Genomic DNA, 23,490 nt, shown 5'->3' with positions numbered 1-23,490 from the left:
ACTTCCGCGTCTGTCCAATTCAGGGGCGGTATCATGGTATCAAACATAGACGGGTATGAAAAATAAGCCCTTCCTGATCGCGAAAGCGAGGCTCCGCGCTGAGGTTTTGCAAGGGATGATGGATACCCGGAGGTCGTGAGCGCGGTATATTCAAATCGGGAAAATTGCAATTGTGCAATACTGTAGCGCAGAAACTAGTTTGTTGGTATTATATGTAACCTTTCATAAAAGACATAAATACTCAACGTTTGAGAGTTTTCATGCTTCATGATCCCATTCTAATACAAAATGTGATGAAGCTTCAAAGGAGTAACTCTGTCATTACAAAATCTTATCACGAATTACTTTTCAAAAGTTTTATCGATATGAGAAAACTAGAAATATTTCTTGTATCAGTTGTAAAAAAAAAGATTTCCAATCTTCCTCTTAACGTTTTACCACAATCTTTCGTACTGTTTCAGTCGTTCATTGTATCATAATTGTTTCAGAACACAACACATTTTGGATGCGGTAGCTCATCTTAATATGAAGGGGGTATTCATTCATTTTTACCCCGTACCGAAAAAATTAATGTGAACTAATGCCAATAGTACTTACGTAATCATACACACCACTACTTAGAGCTGATAATATTCGAAAGATTTTAATCATATTATCATATTTCAAAGTTTTCTGTTAACGTTTAAATTGTAGGCTTGCACCAACTGAAGGAGTAAAAAAAGTAACAAGCACAAAATAAATAAAAAACAGACGGTTCAATGTAGAGATATAGGATTTAATGACAAATCTGTTTATACAGCATATTATCATTCTTAAGTTAGCCCACCATGGTACTAAGGATTGTAACGTCAACGATTAGCAAACAAAGCCTCAAAGCTGACTTGATTTAGTAATACACAAATACTAACATGAGAGCGGACCAATGATGTTGTGTATTGGTAAAATCATAACCCCGATCGATCGACCAAGATAAACCATGTAGCACTTTGTAGCAGTAGCAAACTGTAACTTCCTACACAATATGAAAATGGGACCCATATTTTCGACGGAACAACACCAGTCTTTGCCAATGAGTAAACAATCTATTTCTTCCATGCTGTGTCGTCCCATTTCCTCATTGTGATGAACGATATGAATTAGTTTAATTCTGCTACAGAAGCAATTCTATCAAGACATTGATTCTGTAACAGTAGTATCACTAGATCTACAATATATAAGAGGACAACACCTAAACCCTATATGTGGTGCTCCACCAGGAATGTAGCCATTATTCAAACCCTATGCAATCTGCTCTACAGGACTAAATCAACATTAAGAAAAATGCATCAATCTACTATGGGAACAAAAAAATACAACAAACAGTTAAAAAAAGATATTCTAAAAAGATCTGTGGAATGCAAGAAGTTAACAAATCAAAGGTTCACAGCTTAAGCAAATGGCATGATACTTTATAAGAATTTCCCAAACTGTCACACAATAACAAGAAATCACAATAAAGTGATATGCATTTGCAGTAAAGATCCCTCTTCACAAAACACATTTTGTTCGAAATTCTGTTTTCACATATTGAAGTGTATCAAATTTTTAAAGTTAGGGCATAGAGATACATTACCAGATGAATTCAACTATAGAATGTGGACGGAGGACATAGCACACTGTGGTAAACCCATCACTCGCTACCAATGTAAATTACTCCAAACCTTCGGGCCAATCACAGTCCTACACCAGGCTGAGGGTGCCTCCCTGATCCTTGACGATCAGACAGGGATATATCGGCTGGGAAAACCGTTGAGTTTGTGACGTAATGAGGGTGTGGTTCTGGTCATAATACGAGATAGAACCACCATCGTAGTCAAGTACGATACCTACTTTTTTCAAGTGCTTATATGGAGGTTGGTTATGCAGAGTAATACTTTGCCCAAACATCAACCCGCCCATCGCAAACTGATTAGCCATAGACCCACGTGACAACTGACTAACACTCCCGTCCATCCAAACACAATAAATTTCGTAGGTATTCTCACCGTTACGCCCTTTCTGATAAAGGGAAGCATACATCATGGATTGTTGGTTTTGATATGAACCCATGAACGGTTCCATGGATTGCTGAGGATATGAGCCCGTAAGACCAATGGATTGATGAGGATAGGCTACACCCAACCCAAAATTAGAGCTTCCCTCCACATTTACCTCCCAATAGTGTCGTCCCTTATCAATGGCAACGTCACCCAACACGCCTGAGAATGATTGCCTGAAGCCTCGGTTGGATCCAAACGCTTGACTAACGCTTCGAGAGCACGTGACAGACAAGCCATCATCGGCCACGACCATTGAAGGTTGAGATGTCCCTCTGTCAAGGCTGAACTGCAGCTGACCTGACATGAAATGATCATGGAAATAAAAAAAAGGTCAACATCACCAAGCGATTTTTACGTCATCTGTTCTGTATAGATAAGACTCGCATGCCTCTATGTCTATCACCTATGATGATGTTTAAAGTTGATAATTTCGGTGGATCTTTGGGTGGGGGATAATGTTCTTCCAATCTCTGTACAAAGTGATGTTTCAACATATTTTCCAACAAACTGACTTAGGTGGCAATCAGTCAAATAAACAATATGTAATGTCAATTCTTTGGTTCACGAGGGTAGTTGAATATGCATGAGAAAAAGTATGATGAGACACAGTATGGATAGATCTTACACATTATGAATTAGTCATGTTTGGATACCATTAGCGCCCATGACAATATTGGGATACGTTTAAGCTGATGGCCGGTAACCTATGGATACATTAAGATACATGCATGAGTAATGTTAGTCAGCTGATGTACCCATGTACATGCATGAGTAATGTTAGTCAGCTGATGTACCCATTGTTACATTTGGTACGTCACAGCTTAAGTGTCCAACAGAAATACATAACTTACCACCACGTTTTGTTTTGATGTTCACAAGATTTGATGTAGCGTTTCCTGATGCATTGGTCGCGACAACACAAACTGTATAAGCAGTGTTCCCTTTCAAATTAGGCACTTTGATGGAGTAGTTGGCGGAGGAAAACGACCCTTGCCATTCTGTCTGGTTCGCCTTCATGTACAATATGTTGTATTTGTCGACTGGCGTGGTTCCCCCTGCAGCCCAGCAGCAATGATGTGGTCACGACCAGCCCTGCACTTGTCGGTCAGAATCTTTGGCTCTTCTGGAGCTGAATAGTTGGAAAAGTGTCTCCGCTAGTACCGATTACGTATTAAAGTAACAACGTTAACCACCCGTCTTCACGGTTGTGGTAGAATGTCTATCATACCAACTTTTGTTGACTTCAATTCTGCTTGATTCTGATATGTTATATGATATGTTATACATAATATATGATATGTTATACATAATCAAATCCATTCTAGCCAATATATATATATATATATATATATATATATATATATATATATATATATATATATATATATATATACATCGATGGAGTTCGAGCAGCAATCTTGTTTACAGCTTAACTTCACCTTTCGATTGGCATGCGAGTTGAGCTAATTACACATTAAGTATCCTTTCTATGTGTGTGTGTACGCAATGCTTTACAAATGAACATTATGATTACAATGACATGTTCAGTTAAAACAAAACAAAAGATAAAAAGACAAGATATGGTAGTGTTGGTCAATGCAAATCTACAGAACGAACCTTGCAGAAAATCCAGTGACGACACCGTCTGTTCCAGGTCGGAGACCCCAAGGGCGTTGTGAACGAACTTGTCGGTGGTGTTCAACTTACGTTCCTCCAAGAATTCAAAGGCAGCGATTCTGGCAATACAGTAATTTTTTGTTCATGTTATGTGTGAAATACCATAACAGTATTTGGCGATTTGTTGTCACCGATTTGTATCAACCAACAATGGCAACAGGTGAAAAGAAGATAATATACATAAATCAGCCTTGTGTTTTTTAATGGAATCAAAACTCCTGATATGTCAAATGACTACTGTAAATTGGTAACTGGTACAGTTTATTCAACAGGTAGCTAAATGGTCATATGTCATTTACCGTATAATCAGTGAAGTATCTTACCTGTCTACCACCGTCTTAGATGTCTAGAAGATAAAAGAAAAATACAAACATGTAAATATCTTCATTGAAGAAATGCATTTCACACGTTGTTTTGCATGCAAGATCGTATAATAACTTCATATGTAACTGGTGACAAGTTACAAAATACACATTAGTACATCTTAATGAATGAATGATACAATGAAGAGCGGTCTAAACTGGAGCAGTCCTACCTGACCGAAAATTCTACTCTACTCTACTCTTAATATAGCTGAGACTATCCCTTATATCAATCCTTTTCTACAGTTACAGTAACTGTGACCATTATAAATCATGTAAAGAAATAACATTTCTCCCACACGTCACCATGAAATTACATTGCACTCTTTTTAAAACCCTAAGCTGGGTACCCTGAAAAAAGACCTCAGGCTTATTTTACCGTGTACTGCTGTGTAAGCGATTGATGTTCGCAATAGCACTGTAAAGCTGCCGGTAGGAAATCAGTAGTGTTATTATACCTGTAGAAAGGTGATGGGGTCCTCTTCATTCAGAAGTGCTTCAGCCTCTGTAATAGCAGCTGAGATGCCTGTCCCGGTGTCTGCCCACTGGCTGAGTTGTTGACCCAGCGTCTTTAGCTTCTGGTCCTTCTCTACGTCAACCTTTGTCTGGAGCACATCTTTCCTCTTCATGATGGTGGCAACCAGGGTTTGGGCAAACGCTTCCACTCGTCCTTTGATGTCACCACAATTTTGCTGCATCAAAAAATAACACGTATTAGAATGTTATGTGCACATTATGGTAGACGATTTGAATTGAGAAACGACCAAGAAGTGTATACTAATCAGTGCCTTGAGCAAAAAAAAGATTTGAGTAGCATTTCATATTTGAATAAAGTTTAAAAATGCATCCTTGACGCTCGGTCTTCATTATCATCAAGCAATTAACGTGTAGAGAAAGAAAACAGTTTTACCTCAGCTTCGGTCATCGTCTGTTGAATCTTATCCACGAAACACTCCACTTCTGCGTTCTTCTGAATCAGTCCCGCAACACGCCCGCCAATAGATTCCTACAAAAATCAAATGCAAAAGGAAACGGGATGGTCAAGTGTTTATGTGATCAATCATATGTCAAATCACTACCACAACTGAGACAATCTTTGCCTATATTTTGTAGAAATGATATCTTGAAATGTTCTTAACAACTTCGTTTTCTATTATATTACCTTCTTTTGTTGGAATGTGTCCGACACTGCGGCGACCTTATGGTCCTGGTGTTTTCCAACCAGTTTGCACAGAGAGCAGACAAGACACTCGTCTGTCTCACAGTACATGTTCACCTGAAGGAAACATAACACACACATGTATTACATTAAAACTGTTGACGAGAGAAAACACCACAACATTATGTTTACGTCGATTATCTGCAAATGTGACCGTGTTATCATGCATCTATATAGATACAGCTTGGAAGAACTTTGAAAGCCCTTTTTGGCATACACAATGAAACGGTTGCAGCACTATCTTCGACAGAGCCAATGCCAAATAGGAGAAACGGGTGGAATGGAATTGAAGATACATTCTAGATCTTGCTTTTATCCTCCGTAGATTGCATGGCCCTCTCCTTATGAATCGCTACGTATACTAAAAGCTAACCGTACCTTCTCCTGTGGATGCTCAGTGCACATCAGTACTTTAGGAGTTGCTGACGATGCTTCAACCAATGTGTGCCTGGCCAGTCCTGCCTTCATGGGATGGTATTTCGACAAACACGCTTCACAGTATGAGGTGTCGCAGACTAGGCAGGTTTTCACAGCGTCGTTCGGCGGCTCTTTGTCACACATCTCGCAGGGAACCGCCTTGGGGGCCGCTGTGTTGTTCTTTGACTCCCGGTAGCGGTCGACGATGTTCCGCAGCGTGGTGTTTTTGCGCAGTCCGTCCACTCCGAGGTTGGGAAGTTGGAACTCATGTCTACAGGTGGGGCACTCGTGCTGTGTCTATGGGATATAAGGAAAACTAAAAATTAACAAGGTTGATAGGTAGATTGATATGGTTTAATTGGCATAACACATATATGATTTATGAATGTATACAAAGTTGCAGAACACATATAGCAACAAGACGTAATATCTTACGTACGGATGCTTCGAATTATTCTCGATTCTCTGTTGTTATCTCCATGAAAAATGGAGATATTGTTTTGGGTGTGTCTGTGTGTGTGTTTGTCTGTCTGTTTGTCTGTTTGTGTTTCCGCACTACTGTGGTCAGCATAACTCAAGAACCTCTTGATGGATTACGATGATATTTGGTATGTGGGCAGGTGTTGTGAAGCCGAAGTTAAAGGTCGTTTTTGGGCCCCCTGGTATGTGACCTTGGTACTGCAGCAGAACTTCAATTTTTGTATCTTTTGACCTGGACGTGCTGTGGTCTTGATTTTTTGGCGGCAGATAGCTTGTGGTGTAATGAAGACGTGGTGTGGGTTTGGGCCCCCTAGCAGCTTGCTCTGGAACTGCAGGGGCGTTATCGTGAAAATCTTCTAAGGCGAATAACTGAACAAAGGAACGATGGATTTCCATGATATTTAGTATGCAGGTAGCTTAGACAGAGATGTACACAATAAAGTTCAAATGATGTTAATTAGGACTTAATTTGCATAGCTAATGAGGAAAATCTATATTTGCAGTGTTTTCCATTATCAGACTCAAATACATGTAACGTATGTAGTTTATGGAAAGTGGATCATCAACAGATACCAATTATGCAAATAAATTCCTTATTTGCATAATTAATGCAAAATACTATATCTCATCTAATTGTAAAATTATAGGACTGTCAATATGATACATAGTATGCAGGTAGCTTAGACAGAGATATACATAATGCAGTGCAAATTATGCTAATTGTGACTTAATTTGCATAGCTAATGAGGGAAATCCTTATTTGCAGTGTTTTCCATTATCAGACTCAAATACATGTAACATATGTAGTTTATGGAAAGTGGAGCATCAACAGATACCAATTATACAAATGAATTCCTAATTTGCATAATTAATGCAAAAACACCACTATGAATCTAATTGGAAAATTATAGGAGTCAATATTACAACATGTGTAGGTTAGATAAAGGTGTTTATAACCAAGCATATATTATGCAAATGTGTAAGTCATTTGCATGAATAGAATTGTTCGTGGAGATATGAGGTCGTGGAACTGTTTAAATAAGATTTTGAGTTGGATTTCCATTTAGCAGTTACCAATGGTTTGTTACCTTGGGTGCCATGCCTTGCCCGATAGGTTGCGCAGGGGGCTTCCTTGAGGCAAACACTTTACCAGCGCACCTTTTACACAGGCTGTGTGCACAGGGTAGGAGTACCGGTTGTTCGTACAGGTCCAGGCAGACCGGACAGGTCAGTTCTTCAAGCAGGGAATCCATTTTGCCTTACTGGCTCCTATCATTCAAGAGAAGGCTTTGTTTGTCAAATAATGCATAGGTTCAAACGGACTCAAATGGCATTACAGGCTTACTACACTTCTCCAAGACGAGCCATGCTTCATGAGGTGCCTCCCTCCCCTCCCCTTGCCAAGCCACACTATATCCGGTCTGCAATCAAACGTTGTCCTAGACTATGAGTCCAAAGTTTACTGTCAAGCGACAACATTGTTGCGCTGTATTTTCCTTTGGATCTTTTTATCCTAAACCTTACTCTGCGATGAATCACGTTGAAATAGATTTCTGTTGCGTTTCAAGGAAGTTGAGAAGTGTAAGTGAACACACAGCTTGGGATTTTTCTGAACGCTGTATATCCCAGCAAATGGTGGACAGAGGAAAACTGACGCCATTTTTGTTGCAGTCGTTGCTGCTAATAAGGTCTCGTATGTCGCTACAGCCAATTGTAGACAAAGTTCACCGACTGATTTACTAATGGATATTAGTAGAACACCGTAGAATCACTGCCCTTACCTGTTTTATACATGAGCAATGTAGACCTCGATTTCAAACGGTGCACTTGTCGGTAGTACCCGCTGAACTTTGGCTTACTTACTTAATCACTTATTACCTACCCCGCGTGACCCTGTTGGAATAGTAATAACATAATTATCCGCCGATAATTTTGTTGGGGATGTATTTCAAAGGGTCTGGGTCATCGCACTTTATCGGCCAAAGAATTTCTATGGACTGTTTTGCTAAGCTTATACGATTGAGCATACTCAATGTTAGTGATGAAAATCAATATTGAAAAGGCTGTGTATAGCGTTATAGCACGTAGTGCTAGTTTAAAATGGCAAATATACGCGAGTTGGATAGGCAGTAGTAGTGGGCGACCTCACGCCAACCGTACACATTCACACCGTATCTTCAGAAAAGACGCTATAGCCGCATAGTCCCTGTTTAAGACTTTATTGAGTTGAATAGTTATTCGTCACAAACGTTAGAGTAACAGAAACGCCCAGAGAGCACACAGCAGTGAAATACTCGTCTTGACTTTATTCACTCGTTACATGATGTGGAATATTGACACGAATGTCTTTATAATAGATACGAGCCGTGTTAACACAATAGTATTGGACTACCGTATAATAAAAGAAACCGTATTTAAAGCCAGGAAGGATGGAATGGTTTATTGTGCAAATTGTGTATGCAAAGAAAATATATCGGCACACGACAGTGAATGCACAAGGGAGCTGTACAAATACACAGTCCTGTCGATGTCATGTATCATATTTGGGGGAATATCATCTTAACACAATTACGTATTTCACTGAATACACACATGACAGTGTTTTTAAGCATGTAAAGCGTAATGCAAATCAACACTGCAAATAAAAGCACAGTAGGAGCGCGACCAAGCGACAAATATATTTATGATACAGATATTTGTTTTATTGACAAGTCTCCACTTGTGTTACAACTTACGTCAGTACTTACAATGTCTGTGCATGAAAGTATGCTGCTTATGCGCTTACCAGGCCTAGTAAGCAAAGCTTACTTCATTTACCTTCATCAAAAGTTAGTGTAAATCTCTGGTGTTCTAGTCTATCTGATAATGATAACGTAGCCCTGCTCAACTAAGATAACCATTACTACGTATACATTAGAGACTTGTTAGAATGTAGGCCTTATTCAATCCTCTGCACACTGCTTTACTGGACTAGAAATACGCTAAGCAAAACGACGTGTTCAGCTAGAAACTAGAACTACGTATGTCACAGAGGTTCCCCTATATTGTTGGACTGAGTAATTCATAGAAATAAAGCAAATGACATGACAATTGTTCACTACTTAAAAAAAGCGCTGATCAAAAATACGATCACAACTATCACACAATAACAAGTGATCACTCTTAATCCCGTTGATAGGGCAAATGCAATAAGTGCTAAGTTTCTGGAGCATATGTACCAACTAATCTAGTTATATAGATAGATAAAATCGAAATTTCTTCCTCACAAAACATTTGTTCCAATTTCTGTCCGTCATCTTCGGCTCATTGATCTTCTAGCCTCTTTATGAACCACGTGCACATACAATGCTTTCTAACGTTTTACAAATCAACCAAATCAAACATATGAGATAGAGCAAATAATTTTCCGACAATATTCATAGTGTGTGTATAAGATATAGGATTACGAAAGGATTAGATTCATGTGATGATAATGTTACAATGAGCGGTGTTCTCCGTCAACACAAACGTTGTACATTGACTGACTATGCAAGTTACAAAGATACAACCTGCTAATCGTCTTTTAAAGGAAAGTACACAGAATGTAGTCAAGTTACTTGGTTGTCATCCTGATAAGCTTCAGTATCTGTTTTCTTTTATCTGTATCTATAAAGCCGGTATAATGCCTTCGGCGTGACACACCAGCTTAGTTAAGATATTCCTCTTAACACACCAGCTTAGGCTTGCTCAAGATCTTAAGGGTAATGAAAAACTAGCTAGTATTTGCAATGCACAATGTATAAAGATATACATGTATTTGTTATAACTGGTAGCATGTTTCTTTTCCCCAACTCCCTGATACAAGAGAATTGATGAATAGATTACTCTAATACTTTAGGCCACACACAGTCCTGCACCAGACTGAGACTACCCCCTTGGTCATACACAGCAAGACATGGAAATACCGGGTCTGAAAACTGTTGAGATTGTGACGTAATGATGCTGTGGTTCTGGTCATAATACGAAATTGTACCACCATCAAAGTCAAGTACAATCCCTACTTTTGTCAAGTGCTTACACGTGGGTTGATATTGCTGAGCCTCATATGAGGACTCTCGTGCTCTCCGTCCCCGGCCCTGGCGTCTATTTACTCTTTCAGGCACAAAGTTTACCATAGTGGCAGGGCTCCTGTAGTGACTGTTGGACACATAATACTCCTCATAATTCTCCTCAAATGCACATGGAGTCTGTTTGGAGACAGACCCGTCCATTTCAACACAAGAAATGTTGTACATTTTCCCCCCGTTCCGATCGTTTTGAGCATGAGCAGCTTGTATCATGCATTGTTGCCCTAAACCATGACCATAGGCTACACCTACTCCTAAACTAAAGCTTCCCTCCACATTTACCTCCCAATAATGACGCCCTTTATCAATGGTAATGCCACCCAACACATGGTTAAGAGAGTTACCCATACGTCGACGCCCGTAGCGCCTGCCCCTATTAGGTGCAGCACGATCATCTGGCATATTCGTGACAGACATGCCGTCATCAGCCACGACCATTGAGTAATCCTCCTCGTTTCGGTTAACTTTAAACTGGAGACCACTTTCTGCTGGGGACATAAAGACACAGAGTAAGAATCTTGCGCTGGAGTTCAGCTAATATTTCCCTTGTTGTAAATCTATTATTTCCATTTTCAAAAGTATGATATTCCATTCAAGTTTCAGTGAAAACATCGTTGTACATATGGATAGGGCAAACTTCTATGCATATGTATCACGTTATTCAACATACAGCTATCAAGTGTATGTAACAGACAACTCCATAGCTAATTAATAAGATGTCCTGTAGGAAGAACACACTTACCACCGCGTGTTGTTGTGATGTTCACAGGTTTGGATGCAGCTGTTCCTGCAGCGTTTACTGCTTTAACAACAAACAAATAGTCGGTATTCTCCTGCAAATTCTGTAGTTTCACGGACCTGCTGGAGGAGGAGACTGTATGTTCGAGACCTCTATTCTCGCCTGCTTTTCCATACCAGATGTTGTATTTGTCGAGGGGCGTGTCCCCCCCTGCAGCCCAGCATACGGTAATGCAGTCACGGCCAGCAGTGCACTTGCCATCAAGGATCCTTGGTGATTCTGGTGCTGAACAATGGATAGAATTACATTCATTTAAATCATAACAATAAAAGCAACAATCTATCTTGATATTCTGAGTAAAACAAATATGTCACTTTGTATTCTACTATCCTACTCAGTCCATTTGACCTTTTAGCAACCGCGTACCATACAAGTATATTCATACGTACTCAGGTTTATAGAAATCATGACTACCATGTAAAAAAAAGATTAAGCAATGAAGTTCAAACTTTCAAACCCTTCTCAGATTGCCATACATACAAAAGTGTGACCTCCACGATTCTAATGACACAGGCACTTTCATGCTTGTCAGTGCTGCTGAATTAAAACATAACATCGTGTTGAATCTATTACCTTGTAGAAAGTCCAGTGACGACACCTTCTGTTCCAGGTCGGAAACCCCAAGAGTGTTGTGGGTGAACTGGTCTGTGGTGTTCAACTTACGTTCCTCCAAGAATTTAAAGGCAGAGATTCTGTCCAAAAAGAAAATTGCTGCTTATTCTAGATGTATTTGGAGTCATCAATGTGTTTTACGCGATAAAAGTAACAAAAGAACCGAAGCAGATCTCCAGATTTATGTCACACATACTTTTCTTTGTGCCTTACTTAAATCATAACCCATTGTCTGTGAAATGACTGTAAGATGATATATTACGGATTGATTTGCATAGTTGTGTGATAATCAGGGTATTTGCCTAGCCTCCGATGCAGACTCAACCCGGCTATTTTCTTTTTCAAGTTATTGTTTTTATATTTTATACGATCATATTTTTTTCTTATTGTTGGCCGGGAATAAGAAAAAAATATATAATAGTATAAAAAGAATAACTTGAAAAAGAAAACAGCCGGGTTGAGTCTGCATCGGAGGCTAGTATTTGCCCAAAGATCATCAACAAGATATTCTTACCTGTCGTCTACCGATTTGCATGCCTAGAAAACAAAAGAAAATGTCTTCAGTATTCATTACACGCAACCTCCGCATCACGTTTAAAACTTGCTCAAATGGTCTCAGTGTGACCGGTCAAGAGGTAGTAACTTCATGTTTATCCACAACTACGTATCACATCGGTATATCAAAGGACTCTACGATTAACCTTGCCCCAAAATTGCGAAGATAGATATAAGTTTATAAAGTAACGCTGTCAAAACGTTGGCAAATGACTTGTTGTATTACAGATTTGTTATATCAAACAGACTTATTGCGTATTACATAGAGACATTGTGATTATACCTGTAGAAAGGTGATGGGGTCCTCTTCATTCAGAAGTGCTTCAGCCTCTGTAATAGCAGCTGAGATGCCCGTCCCGGTGTCTGCCCACTGGTCCAGCTGCTGGCCTAAGGTCCTAAGCTTCTGGTCCTTCTCTACGTCAACCTTTGTCTGGAGCACGCTTTTCCTCTTCATGATGGCGGCAACCAGGGTTTGGGCGAACACGTCCAGTCGCCCTTTGATGTTAACACAATTTTGCTGCATCGGCAAAGAAGATTATAATGTATGTCATGGTGATTATATAAGATACAACCTTAAAAACAATGGATAGTTGAAGAATAAGATTTGATACAATCTCAAGTGTCGATGGACAGCTTGGCCTACGTATCATTTTCAAATAAGTCCAAAAAAAGTACGCTTGAAGAACACACTCTAATTACAATGTCAAATTGTTGGGGTTAGCTTAAACGGGTAACTTTATAGATTATAGAAATGAAACATTACCTCAGTCTTTGTCATCGTCTCCTGGATTTTACCCACGAAACACTCTACTTCTGCGTTTAGCTGAATCAACCCCGCAACACGCCCGCCAACAGATTCCTACACAAAGCAACAATAGTGATGAAGTGATACAGTCTGTGCCATACCACATTTCTTGTGCCTCGACCGCTATGTATGGTTTTTGATATTATTGTTAATGACTTTATTATCTAATAAATCTAATTACCTTCTTCTGTTGGAATGTGTCCGACACTGCGGCGACCTCGTGGTCCTTGTGTTTTCCAACCAGTTTGCACAGAGAGCAGACAAGACACTCGTCTGTCTTACAGTACATGTTCACCTGGGGGAAAACATATTTTAGAGACGATCAGAAAATCTTGTATAAACACAATAGAATGAAATAATTTTGAATGAATTTTGTCTTGTTTTCATCCAATGTAAATTGCATGATTTTTTAGTCAATGTACATGTACTTATGAAGTATTGGATTTGCAGAGAATGGCTAAATATACCTTCTCCTGAGCATGCTCAGTGCACATCGATACTTTAGGAGTTGCTGTCGATGCGTCAGTCAGCCTGTGCCTCGCTAGGCCTCCCCTCATTGGGTGGAAAGTCGCCAAACACGTCTCACAGTAGGAGTTGCTACAATCCTGACAGGTTTTCACGGCGTCGTTTGGTGGCTCTTTGTCGCACATCTCGCAAGGAACCCCTTGGGGGGCTGCTGATTTGTTCTTTGATTCCCGGTAGCGGTCGACGATGTTCTGCAGTGTAGTGTTCCGGCGCAGTCCGTCCACTCCGAGGTCGGGAAGCTGGAACTCGTGTCTGCAGCTGGGGCACTTGATATGCTGTGGGCATGACGAAAATTGTTTCATTGCATTGCTGATGTAAATTGGTCTGAGGCCATATCTTACGATCTTATGATTACTTTAAATGTTGACAGAAATATGACCGCGTATATGTATTTGGTCAAATAATACAGTCTCTATATTGGCGTTACCTTGGGAGCCACACCTTGTCCAACAGGCTGTGGAGGGGGTTGTCTCAAGGCTTCAGCAAAAACGTCACCAGCGCACCTTTTACACAGGCTGTGTGCACAGGGTAGGAGTACCGGCTGTTCGTACAGGTCCAGGCAGACCGGACAGGTCAGTTCTTCAGCCAAGGACGTCATCTTACTTTACTGGCCCCTACACTTCAAGAGAAGAGAATAATAGTATGCATCAAAACCTACATAACTTCGGATGCGAACGCATTAGAAACTCATTACACTGCTCCAACATGTCATCCTTGGACAACAATACAAGGAAACCTACTCTCTCCTTCCTAGCCACATCCGCCACGTTTCTAATGCCTGTAAGTTGTACTGTAGTTCAGGTGTGTGTTGTTTGGCGGTGATATGAAAGCCCCCTCCCCGCTCGGTGCACCTGATCAGATTTCATCAACAACATTCCCAGCGGCGCGTAAGGTCATGTGGTCAGGGTTTGGTTTACTTGGTTGTCGTAACTATAGTAGCGTTTGAAAACAGCTCTATTTCTTTGCCAAGTGGGTAATTTGTAAAACTATTACCGTTCTTAATGCCTATTTACACTGCCTAGTTAGTTGCACTGTGTAGTGTACCGCAGGTGTGTGGGTGGGGTTGGGGTTGGGGGGTCATGAAAGCCAGCCGCACCTGTGCACCTGACTGGGTTTCACAAATAACATTTCAAGTGACGTGTAAGGTCATTTGGTCAAGGTGTAGTTTACTTTCGATGGCGTTGACACTCATTTCAACCATGAGTAATGGTGGCAAATTGTACTCATGATCATATAGTAGTGTGGTAGCTTAGTCGTAAACAGTAACACTCTGAATCAAAAGTCCAATACTTGATTTTAGGGCACATTTGGATGAGTAAGATATTACGTTACATTAACAAAGGTCTGGAGCGCATTCAATCTTGCTGAGGTTAAAGACAAACAAAAAGGAAACATCCCATGTGCAGTGCTTCTGTGGCACAGTTTACCCTTCGTACTTAAACTTACACATATCGACAGTATTTAGGTGCAACGGTTTCGCATCAATGAAAACAGAACCGGGCGAAGTGACGTCTAACCTGAGCCTGCCACGGTTGATCTTCTTCCAAGAGTCGTAGCTGGTCGTTTGTAAGTCCTACACACAGCAGTACTTGTCTTAAAGGTCTAAGGAATGTCACGCAAGCGTTGAAGTAAGCTCGTTGTGGTAAAGGTGGAAACCCTCAATCAGACTGGCAAGCGAACTTCCGCGTCTGTCCAATTCAGGGGCGGTATCATGGTATCAAACATAGACGGGTATGAAAAAGAAGCCCTTCCTGATCGCGAAAGCGAGGCTCCGCGCTGAGGTTTTGCAAGGGATGATGGGTCGTGAGCGCGGTATATTCAAATCGGGAAAATCGACCTCTTGTGCAATACTGTAGCGCAGAAACTAGTTTGTTGGTATTATATGTAACCTTTCATAAAAGACATAAATACTCAACGTTTGAGAGTTTTCATGCTCCATGATCCCATTCTAATACAAAATGTGATGAAGCTTCAAAGGAGTAACTCTGTCATTACAAAATCTTATCACGAATTACTTTTCAAAAGTTTTATCGATATGAGAAAACTAGAAATATTTCTTGTATCAGTTGTAAAAAAAAGATTTCCAATCTTCCTCTTAACGTTTTACCACAATCTTTCGTACTGTTTCAGTCGTTCATTGTATCATAATTGTTTCAGAACACAACACATTTTGGATGCGGTAGCTCATCTTAATATGAAGGGGGTATTCATTCATTTTTACCCCGTACCGAAAAAATTAATGTGAACTAATGCCAATAGTACTTACGTAATCATACACACCACTACTTATAGCTGATAATATTCAAAAGATTTTAATCATATTATCATATTTCAAAGTTTTCTGTTAACGTTTAAATTGTAGGCTTGCACCAACTGGAGGAGTAAAAAAAGTAACAAGCACAAAATAAAAAAAAACAGACGGTTCAATGTAGATATATAGGATTTAATGACAAATCTGTTTATACAGCATATTATCATACTTAAGTTAGCCCACCATGGTACTAAGGATTGTAACGTCAACGATTAGCAAACAAAGCCTCAAAGCTGACTTGATTTAGTAATACACAAATACTAACATGAGAGCGGACCAATGATGTTGTGTATTGGTAAAATCATAACCCCGATCGATCGACCAAGATAAACCATGTAGCACGTTGTAGCAGTAGCAAACTGTAACTTCCTACACAATATGAAAATGGGACCCATATTTTCGACGGAACAACACCAGTCTTTGCCAATGAGTAAACAATCTATGTCTTCCATGCTGTGTCGTCCCATTTCCTCATTGTGATGAACGATATGAATTAGTTTAATTCTGCTACAGAAGCAATTCTAGCAAGACATTGATTCTGTAACAGTAGTATCACTAGATCTACAATATATAAGAGGACAACACCTAAACCCTATATGGGGTGCTCCACCAGGAATGTAGCCATTATTCAAACCCTATGCAATCTGCTCTACAGGACTAAATCAACATTAAGAAAAATGCATCAATCTACAATGGGAACAAAAAAATACAACAAACAGTTAAAAAGATATTCTAAAAAGATCTGTGGAATGCAAGAAGTTAACAAATCAAAGGTTCACAGCTTAAGCAAATGGCATGATACTTTATAAGAATTTCCCAAACTGTCACACAATAACAAGAAATCACAATAAAGTGATATGCATGTGCAGTAAAGATCCCTCTTCACAAAACACATTTTGTTCGAAATTCTGTTTTCACATATTGAAGTGTATCAAATTTTTAAAGTTAGGGGATAGAGATACATTACCAGATGAATTCAACTATAGAATGTGGACGGAGGACATAGCACACTGTGGTAAACCCATCACTCGCTACCAATGTAAATTACTCCAAACCTTCGGGCTAATCACAGTCCTACACCAGGCTGAGGGTGCCTCCCTGATCCTTGACAATCAGACAGGGATATACCGGCTGGGAAAACTGTTGAGTTTGTGACGTAATGAGGCTGTGGTTCTGGTCATAATACGAGATAGAACCACCATCGTAGTCAAGTACGATACCTACTTTTGTCAAGTGCTTATGCGAAGGTTGGTTATGCTGAGTAACCCTTTGCCCAAAAAGCTGATTAGCCATAGCCCCACGTGGAGACTGACTAACACTCCCGTCCATCCCAACACGAGAAATTTTGTAAGTTTTCTCACCGTTACGCCCTTCCTGATAAAGGGAAGCATACATCATGTATTGTTGGTTTTGATATGAGCCCATGAACGGTCCCCTTGGTCCCATGGATTGCTTATCACGAGGATAGGCTACACCCAACCCAAAATCAGTGCTCCCTTTCACATCTACCTCCCAATAGTGTCGTCCCTTATCAATAGCAACATTACCCAACACGCCTGTAAGTGGTTGGTTGTAGCCTTGGGGTGGTTGGTAGACGCCTGAGAATGCTTGACTGAAGCCTTGGGGTGGTTGGTAGACGCCTGAGAATGCTTGACTGAAGCCTCGAGCTTGGTTGGAACTAAACGCTTGACTAACGCTCAGTCGAGAACACGTGACAGACAAGCCATCATCGGCCACGACCATTGAAGCTTGAGATGTCCCACTGTCAAGTTTGAACTGCAGCTGACCTGACATGAGATGATCATAAAAATAAAAAAAAAGGTCAACATCACCAAGCGATTTTTACGTCATCTGTTCTGTATAGATAAGACTCGCATGCCTCTATCATCTATGATGATGTTTAAAGTTAATCATTTCGGTGTATATTTGGGTGGGGGATAATGTTGTGCCAAGCTCTGGACAAAGTGATTATTTCAACTTATTGTCAAACGAACTACTGACTTAGATGGCAATCAGTCAAATAAACAAAATGTAATGTCAATTATTTGGTTCACGAGGGCAGTTGAATATTCATGAGACAAAGTATGATGAGACACAGTATGGATAGATCTTACACATTATGAATTAGTAATGTATAGATAGTATCATTAACGCCTATGACAACATTGGGATACGTTTAAGTTGATGACCGGTAACCTATGGCTACATTAAGATACATGGTAATGGTTGTGACCTTTTTTAATACCGACCCATTTGGAGCCAATTGAGAAATGTTAGTCACCGATGTACTAATTGTTACACATAGCTTCAGTGTCCAACAGAAAAAAACATAACTTACCACCACGTTTTGTTTTGATGTTCACAATTTTGGATTCAGCGTTTCCTGCTGCATTGATCGCCATAACACAAACTATATAAGCCGTGTTCCCTTCCAAATCCGGCACTTTGATGGAGTAGTTGGCGGAGGAAAACGACCCTTGCCACTCTTTCTGATTCTCCTTTCCGTACCAGATGTTGTATTTGTCGACTGGCGTGGTTCCTCCTGCAGCCCAGCAGACGGTGATGTGGTCACGACCAGCCGTGCACTTGTCGGTCAGAATCTTTGGCGCTTCTGGGGCTGAATAGTTGGAAAAGTGTCTCTGCTAGTGTAAGTTAAGTAAAGTAACAACGTTAACCACCAGTCTTCACGGTTGTGGTGGAATTTCTATTATCCCAACTTTTGTTGACTGCAATTCTGCTTAATTATGATATGTTTATATCATCAAATCCATTCTAACCATGTAGATGAAGTTCAAGCAACAATCTTGTTTACAGCTTATAATTAACTCCACCTTTTTATATTATTAGCATGCGACTTCAGCTAATTACACATCAAGTATCCATTCTATATGCGTGTGTACGCAATGCATTACAAAGATACATTTTGATCACAGTGACTTAAGCTTGTTCAGTTAAAACAAAAGACAAGATATAGTAGCGTTGGTCAATGCAAATCGACAGAACGAACCTTGCAGAAAGTCCAGGGACGACACCTTTTGTTCCAGGTCGGAGACCAGAAGGGTGTTGTGGACGAAATTGTCAGTGGTGTTCAACTTACGTTCCTCCAAGGATTCGAAGGCAGCGATTCTGGCAATACAGGTCATTTTTTGTTCATGTTAGGTGTGAAATACAATTACAGTATTTGGCGATTTGTTGTCATCAATTTGTATTAACCAACAATGGCAACAGATGAAAAGACGATGATATACATAAATTAACCTTGTATCTTTTAATGGGATCAAAACTCTTGATATGTCATATGACAACTGTAAATTGGTAACTGGTACAGTGTATTCAATATGGTCATATGTCATTTACCGTATAATCAGTGAAGTATCTTACCTGTCTACCACCGTCTTAGATGTCTAGAAGATAAAAGAAAAATACAAACATGTAAATATCTTCATTGGAGGAAAGCATTTCAGACGGTGTTTTTGCATGCAAGCTCGTATAATAACTTCAAATGTAACAGTCGAAAAGGATTGATATAGGGGATAGTCTCAGCTCAGATGTACTATAGTGTATTTTGTGACTTAATTGTTACCAGTTTAACTGGTAACAATTAAGTCACAAAATACACCATAGTACATCTGAGCTGAGACTATCCCCTATATCAATCCTTTTCGACGGTTACAGTAACTGTGACCATTATAAATCATGTAAAGAAATAACATTTCCCCCACACGTCACCATGAAATTACATTGCACTCTTTTTAAAACCCTGAGCTGAGTACCCTGAATACAGACCCCAAGCTTATTTTACCGTGTAATGCTTTGTAAGCAATTGGTGTACGCAATGGCACTGTAAAAACTAGCGATAGGAAGTCAGTAGTGCTATCATACCTGAAGAAAGGTGATGGGGTCCTCTTCATTCAGAAGTGCTTCAGCCTCTGTAATAGCAGCTGAGATGCCCGTCCCGGTGTCTGCCCACTGGCCGAGCTGCTGCCCCAGCGTCTTCAGCTTCTGGTCTTTCTCTACGTCAACCTTTGTCTGGAGCACGCTTTTCCTCTTCATGATGGCGGCAACCAGGGTTTGGGCGAACGCTTCCACTTGCCCTTTAATGTCAGCACAATTTTGCTGCATCAAAAAACAACACGTATTAGAATGTTATGTGCACATTATGGTAGACGATTTAAACTGAGAAACGACCAAGAAATGTATACTAATCAGTGCTTTGAACAAATAAAAAAAGATTTGTGTAGCATCTCACTAACCGTAAGTCACTTTCTGGCAGTTCGCTGAAATGGGCGTTGGCTACCCTAGCAACACATAGCAACCACCTTTGACCGCAATTTTCACACATTTTCCCCATTGTTCAATAATTACCCCCTCTCCACCTACTGTGAAAACTTTTCAGGTGGGGTGCCGCTGGACAGGCCAGGCTGCTACCTGGCACCCTGGGGAGTGTGAATGAGCTTCATATATGGCTGTCTGGAAAACCAAGCTAGGATGTGTATTCTAAGAAATCAACAATGGGTTCAATTTTAAAACGTTTTCCCGTGTCTACAAACTATTTCTAGCATATTTAACTTCTCTTGAAGTTGAAGTTGGGTAGATACACATATCGACTGTAAAACACACACGTCAAATAAATTGATAGATTCACACCGAACAGTTGTTTTAAATGACTTGAAATACTTAGCCAGACATATAAAACATATAAAAGTTGCCCGAGATTGAACAGGGTTGATTGGCGTTCAAGAGGAGATAGAAACTGCACTTCCCGTTGTGTAAACCTGTAGTGTAACGTTACGATCTTGTACCAAACAGAATGCAATAATGAGATTTCCTTGACTTAAAAACCGTAGCTGCTTGCAAATTGCGTAAGATACGTTTTTACACAAATTGATGAAAAGGGGATCCAAGACTCGAATCAATAGAGACGGACTTGCTGGAGAAAAAACATGCCAACAAACCAGGGGAGCAATGCCACCCCCCTCCTGTTTTGTTTCTCTGCACTGACTGAGAAATGTTGTATCGGGCGAGGTCATCAACGTCTCAGAGCTTTTATCATATGGACCAAGTCCCAGTGTTTGGACATACATAGCAAAAAATTTCTTAGCAACCGCATGTGTATGTATGTTGTACTTTAAAACTTTGAGATAACATAAAGAGAATGATTGTTTATACGCCACCTATGATTGAGACCATGTTTATGTATTATTTCTAAAACCAAGCCATACTGTGTCTGGCAGGTAAGCCACTGCCAGGTAAAGCTGTGAACAAGCGTGAACAAGCCATTGTTCTGCGCAGGTAGTCTGCTCTCCTACTGTGAGGGTGCTGTGTCAACAACTTGATTGGCCATATTGTTCACAAATCATAACAAAGAGATCACATTTCACATCTGGGGATGCCAAAAGTCCTTATTTTGTAGTCTATTTTTTGATCAAGTGGTGCATGTTCAGATAATGTCATTCCAACTTACAAAAAACATGGATGGAAAGAACACATGTTGCACAACAATCTCTCGTTGAGACCATTGTTGTGAAGGATTCCAGTGCTTAGCTATGCCTTCATGAATATTTCCAATGGCCTATTTTTGTCAAATTTTTTAACATATTATGAAAAATATTTGTTCTTATTATAGTAGTAGACATAGCCTCAACGGGATGTTGTAGAGTGGTCTTTGCTGAATACGTACATACCAAATTTGTCTTAAAAAAGGATGTCTGTGCGATGCACATAGTGTTTAAAGGTAGTTATCTTGTCAAGTGCTTATTATATTAATATTGAGATATGGATAAGGTATATGTGAAGTGAATGTGGTCAGATCGTATCTTACTGATATGCACCACCAAAACATGTCAGCAATTCCGGAGAAAAACCATCAGCTAAGCGGGTACTAGGCATGAAAGTCGGGGCAGCAGTTAATTAGGCTGGGGGCTGAAAAGTGACTTACGGTTAGTGAGATTTCATATTTGAATAAGGTTTTAAAAAATGCATCCTTGATGGAGACACTAGGTCTTCTCTATCATCAAGCAGTTGGCGTATAGGGAAAGAAAACAACTTTACCTCAGATTTGGACATCGTCTGTTGGATCTTATCTACGAAACACTCTACTTCTGCGTTTTTCTGAATCAGTCCCGCAACACGTCCGCTAATAGATTCCTACAAAAATTAAATAAAAAAGGAAACGGAATAGGTCAGGTGTTTATGTGATAAATGATATGTCAAATCACTACCACAACAGAGACAATCTGTGCCTATATTTTGTAGAAATGATATCTTGAAATGTTCTTAACAACTTCGTTTTCTATTATATTACCTTATTCTGTTGGAATGTGTCCGACACTGCGGCGACTTCGTGGTCCTTGTGTTTTCCAACCAGTTTGCAAAGTGAGCAGACAAGACACTCGTCTGTCTCACAGAACATGTTCACCTGAAGGAAACATAACACAGACATATTACATTAAAACTGTTGACGAGAGAAAACACCACAACATTATGTTTACATCGATTATCTGCAAATGTGACCGTGTCACCATGCATAGATACAGCTTAGAAGAACGTTGAAAGCCCTTTTTGGCATACACAATGAAACGGTTGCAGCACTATCTTCGACAGAGCTAATGCCAAATAGGAGAAACGGGTGGAATGGAATTGAAGATACATTCTAGATCTTGCTTTTATCCTCCGTAGATTGCATGGCCCTCTCCTTATGTATCGCTACGTATACTAAAAGCTAACCGTACCTTCTCCTGTGGATGCTCAGTGCACATCAGTACTTTGGGAGTTGCTGCTGATGCTTCAACCAATGTGTGCCTGGCCAGTCCTGCCTTCATGGGATGGTATTTCGACAAACACGCTTCACAGTAGGAGGTGTCGCAGACCAGGCAGGTCTTCAGGGCGTCGTTCGACGGCTCTTCACACATCTCGCAAGGAACCGCCTTGGGGGCCGCTGTGTTGTTCTTTGACTCCCGGTAGCGGTCGACGATGTTCTGCAGTGTAGTGTTTTTGCGCAGTCCATCCGCTCCGATTTTCGGAAGCTGGAACTCATGTCTGCAGCTGGGGCACTCGTGCGGAGACTATGAGGTATAAGCAACAACGTTGATGGGTAGAGTGATAAAACATATATAGTAATGACAATACTTAGTAAAGTCAATGGGGTGCTGCTTCCTCTCACTTCTTCGTATAAAAGATGAGGCTGGTTTTGGCAGTTACCGATGGTTTTGTATTAGCAAATCCTGTTGTATTGTTATGAGAGTAAACTGTAGTTGGTTCTACGTTACCTTGGGTGCCATGCCTTGCCCGGGAGGTGGTGCAGAGGGCTTCCTGGAGGCAAACACTTCGCCAGCGCACCTTTTACACAGGCTGTGTGCACAGGGTAGGAGTACTGGCTGTTCGTACAGGTCAAGACAGACCGGACAGGTCAGTTCTTCAACCAGGGACTCCATCTCGCCTCACTTCCAAGAGAAAAGATGGACAGCGCCGTCAAAACATGCATAACTTAGAACGGACGTAATTGGAACTTAACTCATTGCATTATTCATCTAGGAAACTTGACT

The 23,490-nt window shown here is 40.3% G+C and overlaps 5 protein-coding genes across 6 annotated transcripts in view; all 5 read right to left on the bottom strand.

Moving 5' to 3' along the window:
- LOC136435438 (uncharacterized) overlaps positions 1 to 7,498 on the bottom strand; it is a 58,241-nt gene extending 50,743 nt beyond the window's left edge. For both annotated transcript variants that reach the window (XM_066428938.1, XM_066428939.1), the window contains exons 1-2: positions 7,322 to 7,498; positions 5,715 to 6,050 (exon numbers count right to left, since the gene is read on the bottom strand). In XM_066428938.1, the coding sequence (XP_066285035.1) occupies positions 5,715 to 6,050; positions 7,322 to 7,486 (501 nt within the window). In that variant the 5' untranslated portion in view covers positions 7,487 to 7,498. The remainder of the gene's footprint in view (positions 1 to 5,714; positions 6,051 to 7,321) is intronic.
- Positions 755 to 5,387, bottom strand: LOC136434408 (E3 ubiquitin-protein ligase Midline-1-like). The gene is made up of 7 exons (XM_066427198.1): positions 5,280 to 5,387; positions 5,028 to 5,123; positions 4,576 to 4,809; positions 4,079 to 4,101; positions 3,696 to 3,814; positions 2,930 to 3,207; positions 755 to 2,375 (listed from the first exon to the last, which is right to left on the bottom strand). Exons 1-6 carry the CDS (start codon positions 5,385 to 5,387, stop codon positions 3,092 to 3,094), a joined length of 696 nt encoding a protein of 231 aa, XP_066283295.1. The 3' UTR covers positions 755 to 2,375; positions 2,930 to 3,091.
- A 5,422-nt stretch (positions 7,499 to 12,920) lies between the features above and the next one.
- On the bottom strand, positions 12,921 to 14,250 carry LOC136435887 (E3 ubiquitin-protein ligase Midline-1-like). Its single transcript, XM_066429599.1, has 5 exons — positions 14,063 to 14,250; positions 13,578 to 13,910; positions 13,292 to 13,405; positions 13,069 to 13,164; positions 12,921 to 12,944 (listed from the first exon to the last, which is right to left on the bottom strand). The coding sequence occupies exons 1-5, from the start codon at positions 14,231 to 14,233 to the stop codon at positions 12,921 to 12,923; spliced, it is 738 nt and encodes a 245-aa protein (XP_066285696.1). The 5' UTR covers positions 14,234 to 14,250.
- Positions 14,251 to 16,696: 2,446 nt separating this feature from the next.
- LOC136434267 (E3 ubiquitin-protein ligase Midline-1-like) lies at positions 16,697 to 20,063 on the bottom strand. The gene is made up of 5 exons (XM_066426995.1): positions 19,829 to 20,063; positions 19,328 to 19,350; positions 18,954 to 19,072; positions 18,285 to 18,563; positions 16,697 to 17,733 (listed from the first exon to the last, which is right to left on the bottom strand). Exons 1-5 carry the CDS (start codon positions 19,997 to 19,999, stop codon positions 17,021 to 17,023), a joined length of 1,305 nt encoding a protein of 434 aa, XP_066283092.1. The 5' UTR covers positions 20,000 to 20,063; the 3' UTR covers positions 16,697 to 17,020.
- A 2,178-nt stretch (positions 20,064 to 22,241) lies between these two features.
- Positions 22,242 to 23,006, bottom strand: LOC136435886 (E3 ubiquitin-protein ligase Midline-1-like). Its single transcript, XM_066429598.1, has 2 exons — positions 22,678 to 23,006; positions 22,242 to 22,364 (listed from the first exon to the last, which is right to left on the bottom strand). Exons 1-2 carry the CDS (start codon positions 22,855 to 22,857, stop codon positions 22,242 to 22,244), a joined length of 303 nt encoding a protein of 100 aa, XP_066285695.1. The 5' UTR covers positions 22,858 to 23,006.
- Between the last annotated feature and the right edge of the window lie 484 nt (positions 23,007 to 23,490).

This window comes from Branchiostoma lanceolatum, chromosome 5, assembly GCF_035083965.1.
Source record: "Branchiostoma lanceolatum isolate klBraLanc5 chromosome 5, klBraLanc5.hap2, whole genome shotgun sequence".
Taxonomy (NCBI): Eukaryota; Metazoa; Chordata; class Leptocardii; order Amphioxiformes; family Branchiostomatidae; genus Branchiostoma; species Branchiostoma lanceolatum.
The sequence above is the reverse complement of the archived record's forward strand: the minus strand, read 5'-3'. Positions and strand labels throughout refer to the sequence as shown.

What these genes read in the sequence shown, in the direction of transcription:
- LOC136434408 (XM_066427198.1), bottom strand. Translation starts at nt 5,387, where the DNA reads ATGTACTGTGAGACAGACGAGTGTCTTGTCTGCTCTCTGTGCAAACTG. An exon ending in ACCCCATCACCTTTCTACAG is followed by an intron (nt 4,102 to 4,575) that starts GTATAATAACAC and finishes TTTATCTTCTAG; the next exon opens with ACATCTAAGACGGTGGTAGA. An exon ending in TCTAAGACGGTGGTAGACAG is followed by an intron (nt 3,815 to 4,078) that starts GTAAGATACTTC and finishes CTGTATTGCCAG; the next exon opens with AATCGCTGCCTTTGAATTCT.
- LOC136435887 (XM_066429599.1), bottom strand. Translation starts at nt 14,233, where the DNA reads ATGACGTCCTTGGCTGAAGAACTGACCTGTCCGGTCTGCCTGGACCTG. An exon ending in GACAAGGTGTGGCTCCCAAG is followed by an intron (nt 13,911 to 14,062) that starts GTAACGCCAATA and finishes TCATGCCCACAG; the next exon opens with CATATCAAGTGCCCCAGCTG. An exon ending in AGACGATGACAAAGACTGAG is followed by an intron (nt 12,945 to 13,068) that starts GTAATGTTTCAT and finishes AATGATACGTAG; the next exon opens with GCCAAGCTGTCCATCGACAC.
- LOC136434267 (XM_066426995.1), bottom strand. Translation starts at nt 19,999, where the DNA reads ATGAAGAGGAAAAGCGTGCTCCAGACAAAGGTTGACGTAGAGAAAGAC. An exon ending in TCTAAGACGGTGGTAGACAG is followed by an intron (nt 19,073 to 19,327) that starts GTAAGATACTTC and finishes CTGTATTGCCAG; the next exon opens with AATCGCTGCCTTCGAATCCT. An exon ending in GTCCCTGGACTTTCTGCAAG is followed by an intron (nt 18,564 to 18,953) that starts GTTCGTTCTGTC and finishes CCAACTATTCAG; the next exon opens with CCCCAGAAGCGCCAAAGATT.
- LOC136435886 (XM_066429598.1), bottom strand. Translation starts at nt 22,857, where the DNA reads ATGTGTGAAGAGCCGTCGAACGACGCCCTGAAGACCTGCCTGGTCTGC. An exon ending in CTGAGCATCCACAGGAGAAG is followed by an intron (nt 22,365 to 22,677) that starts GTACGGTTAGCT and finishes TGTTTCCTTCAG; the next exon opens with GTGAACATGTTCTGTGAGAC.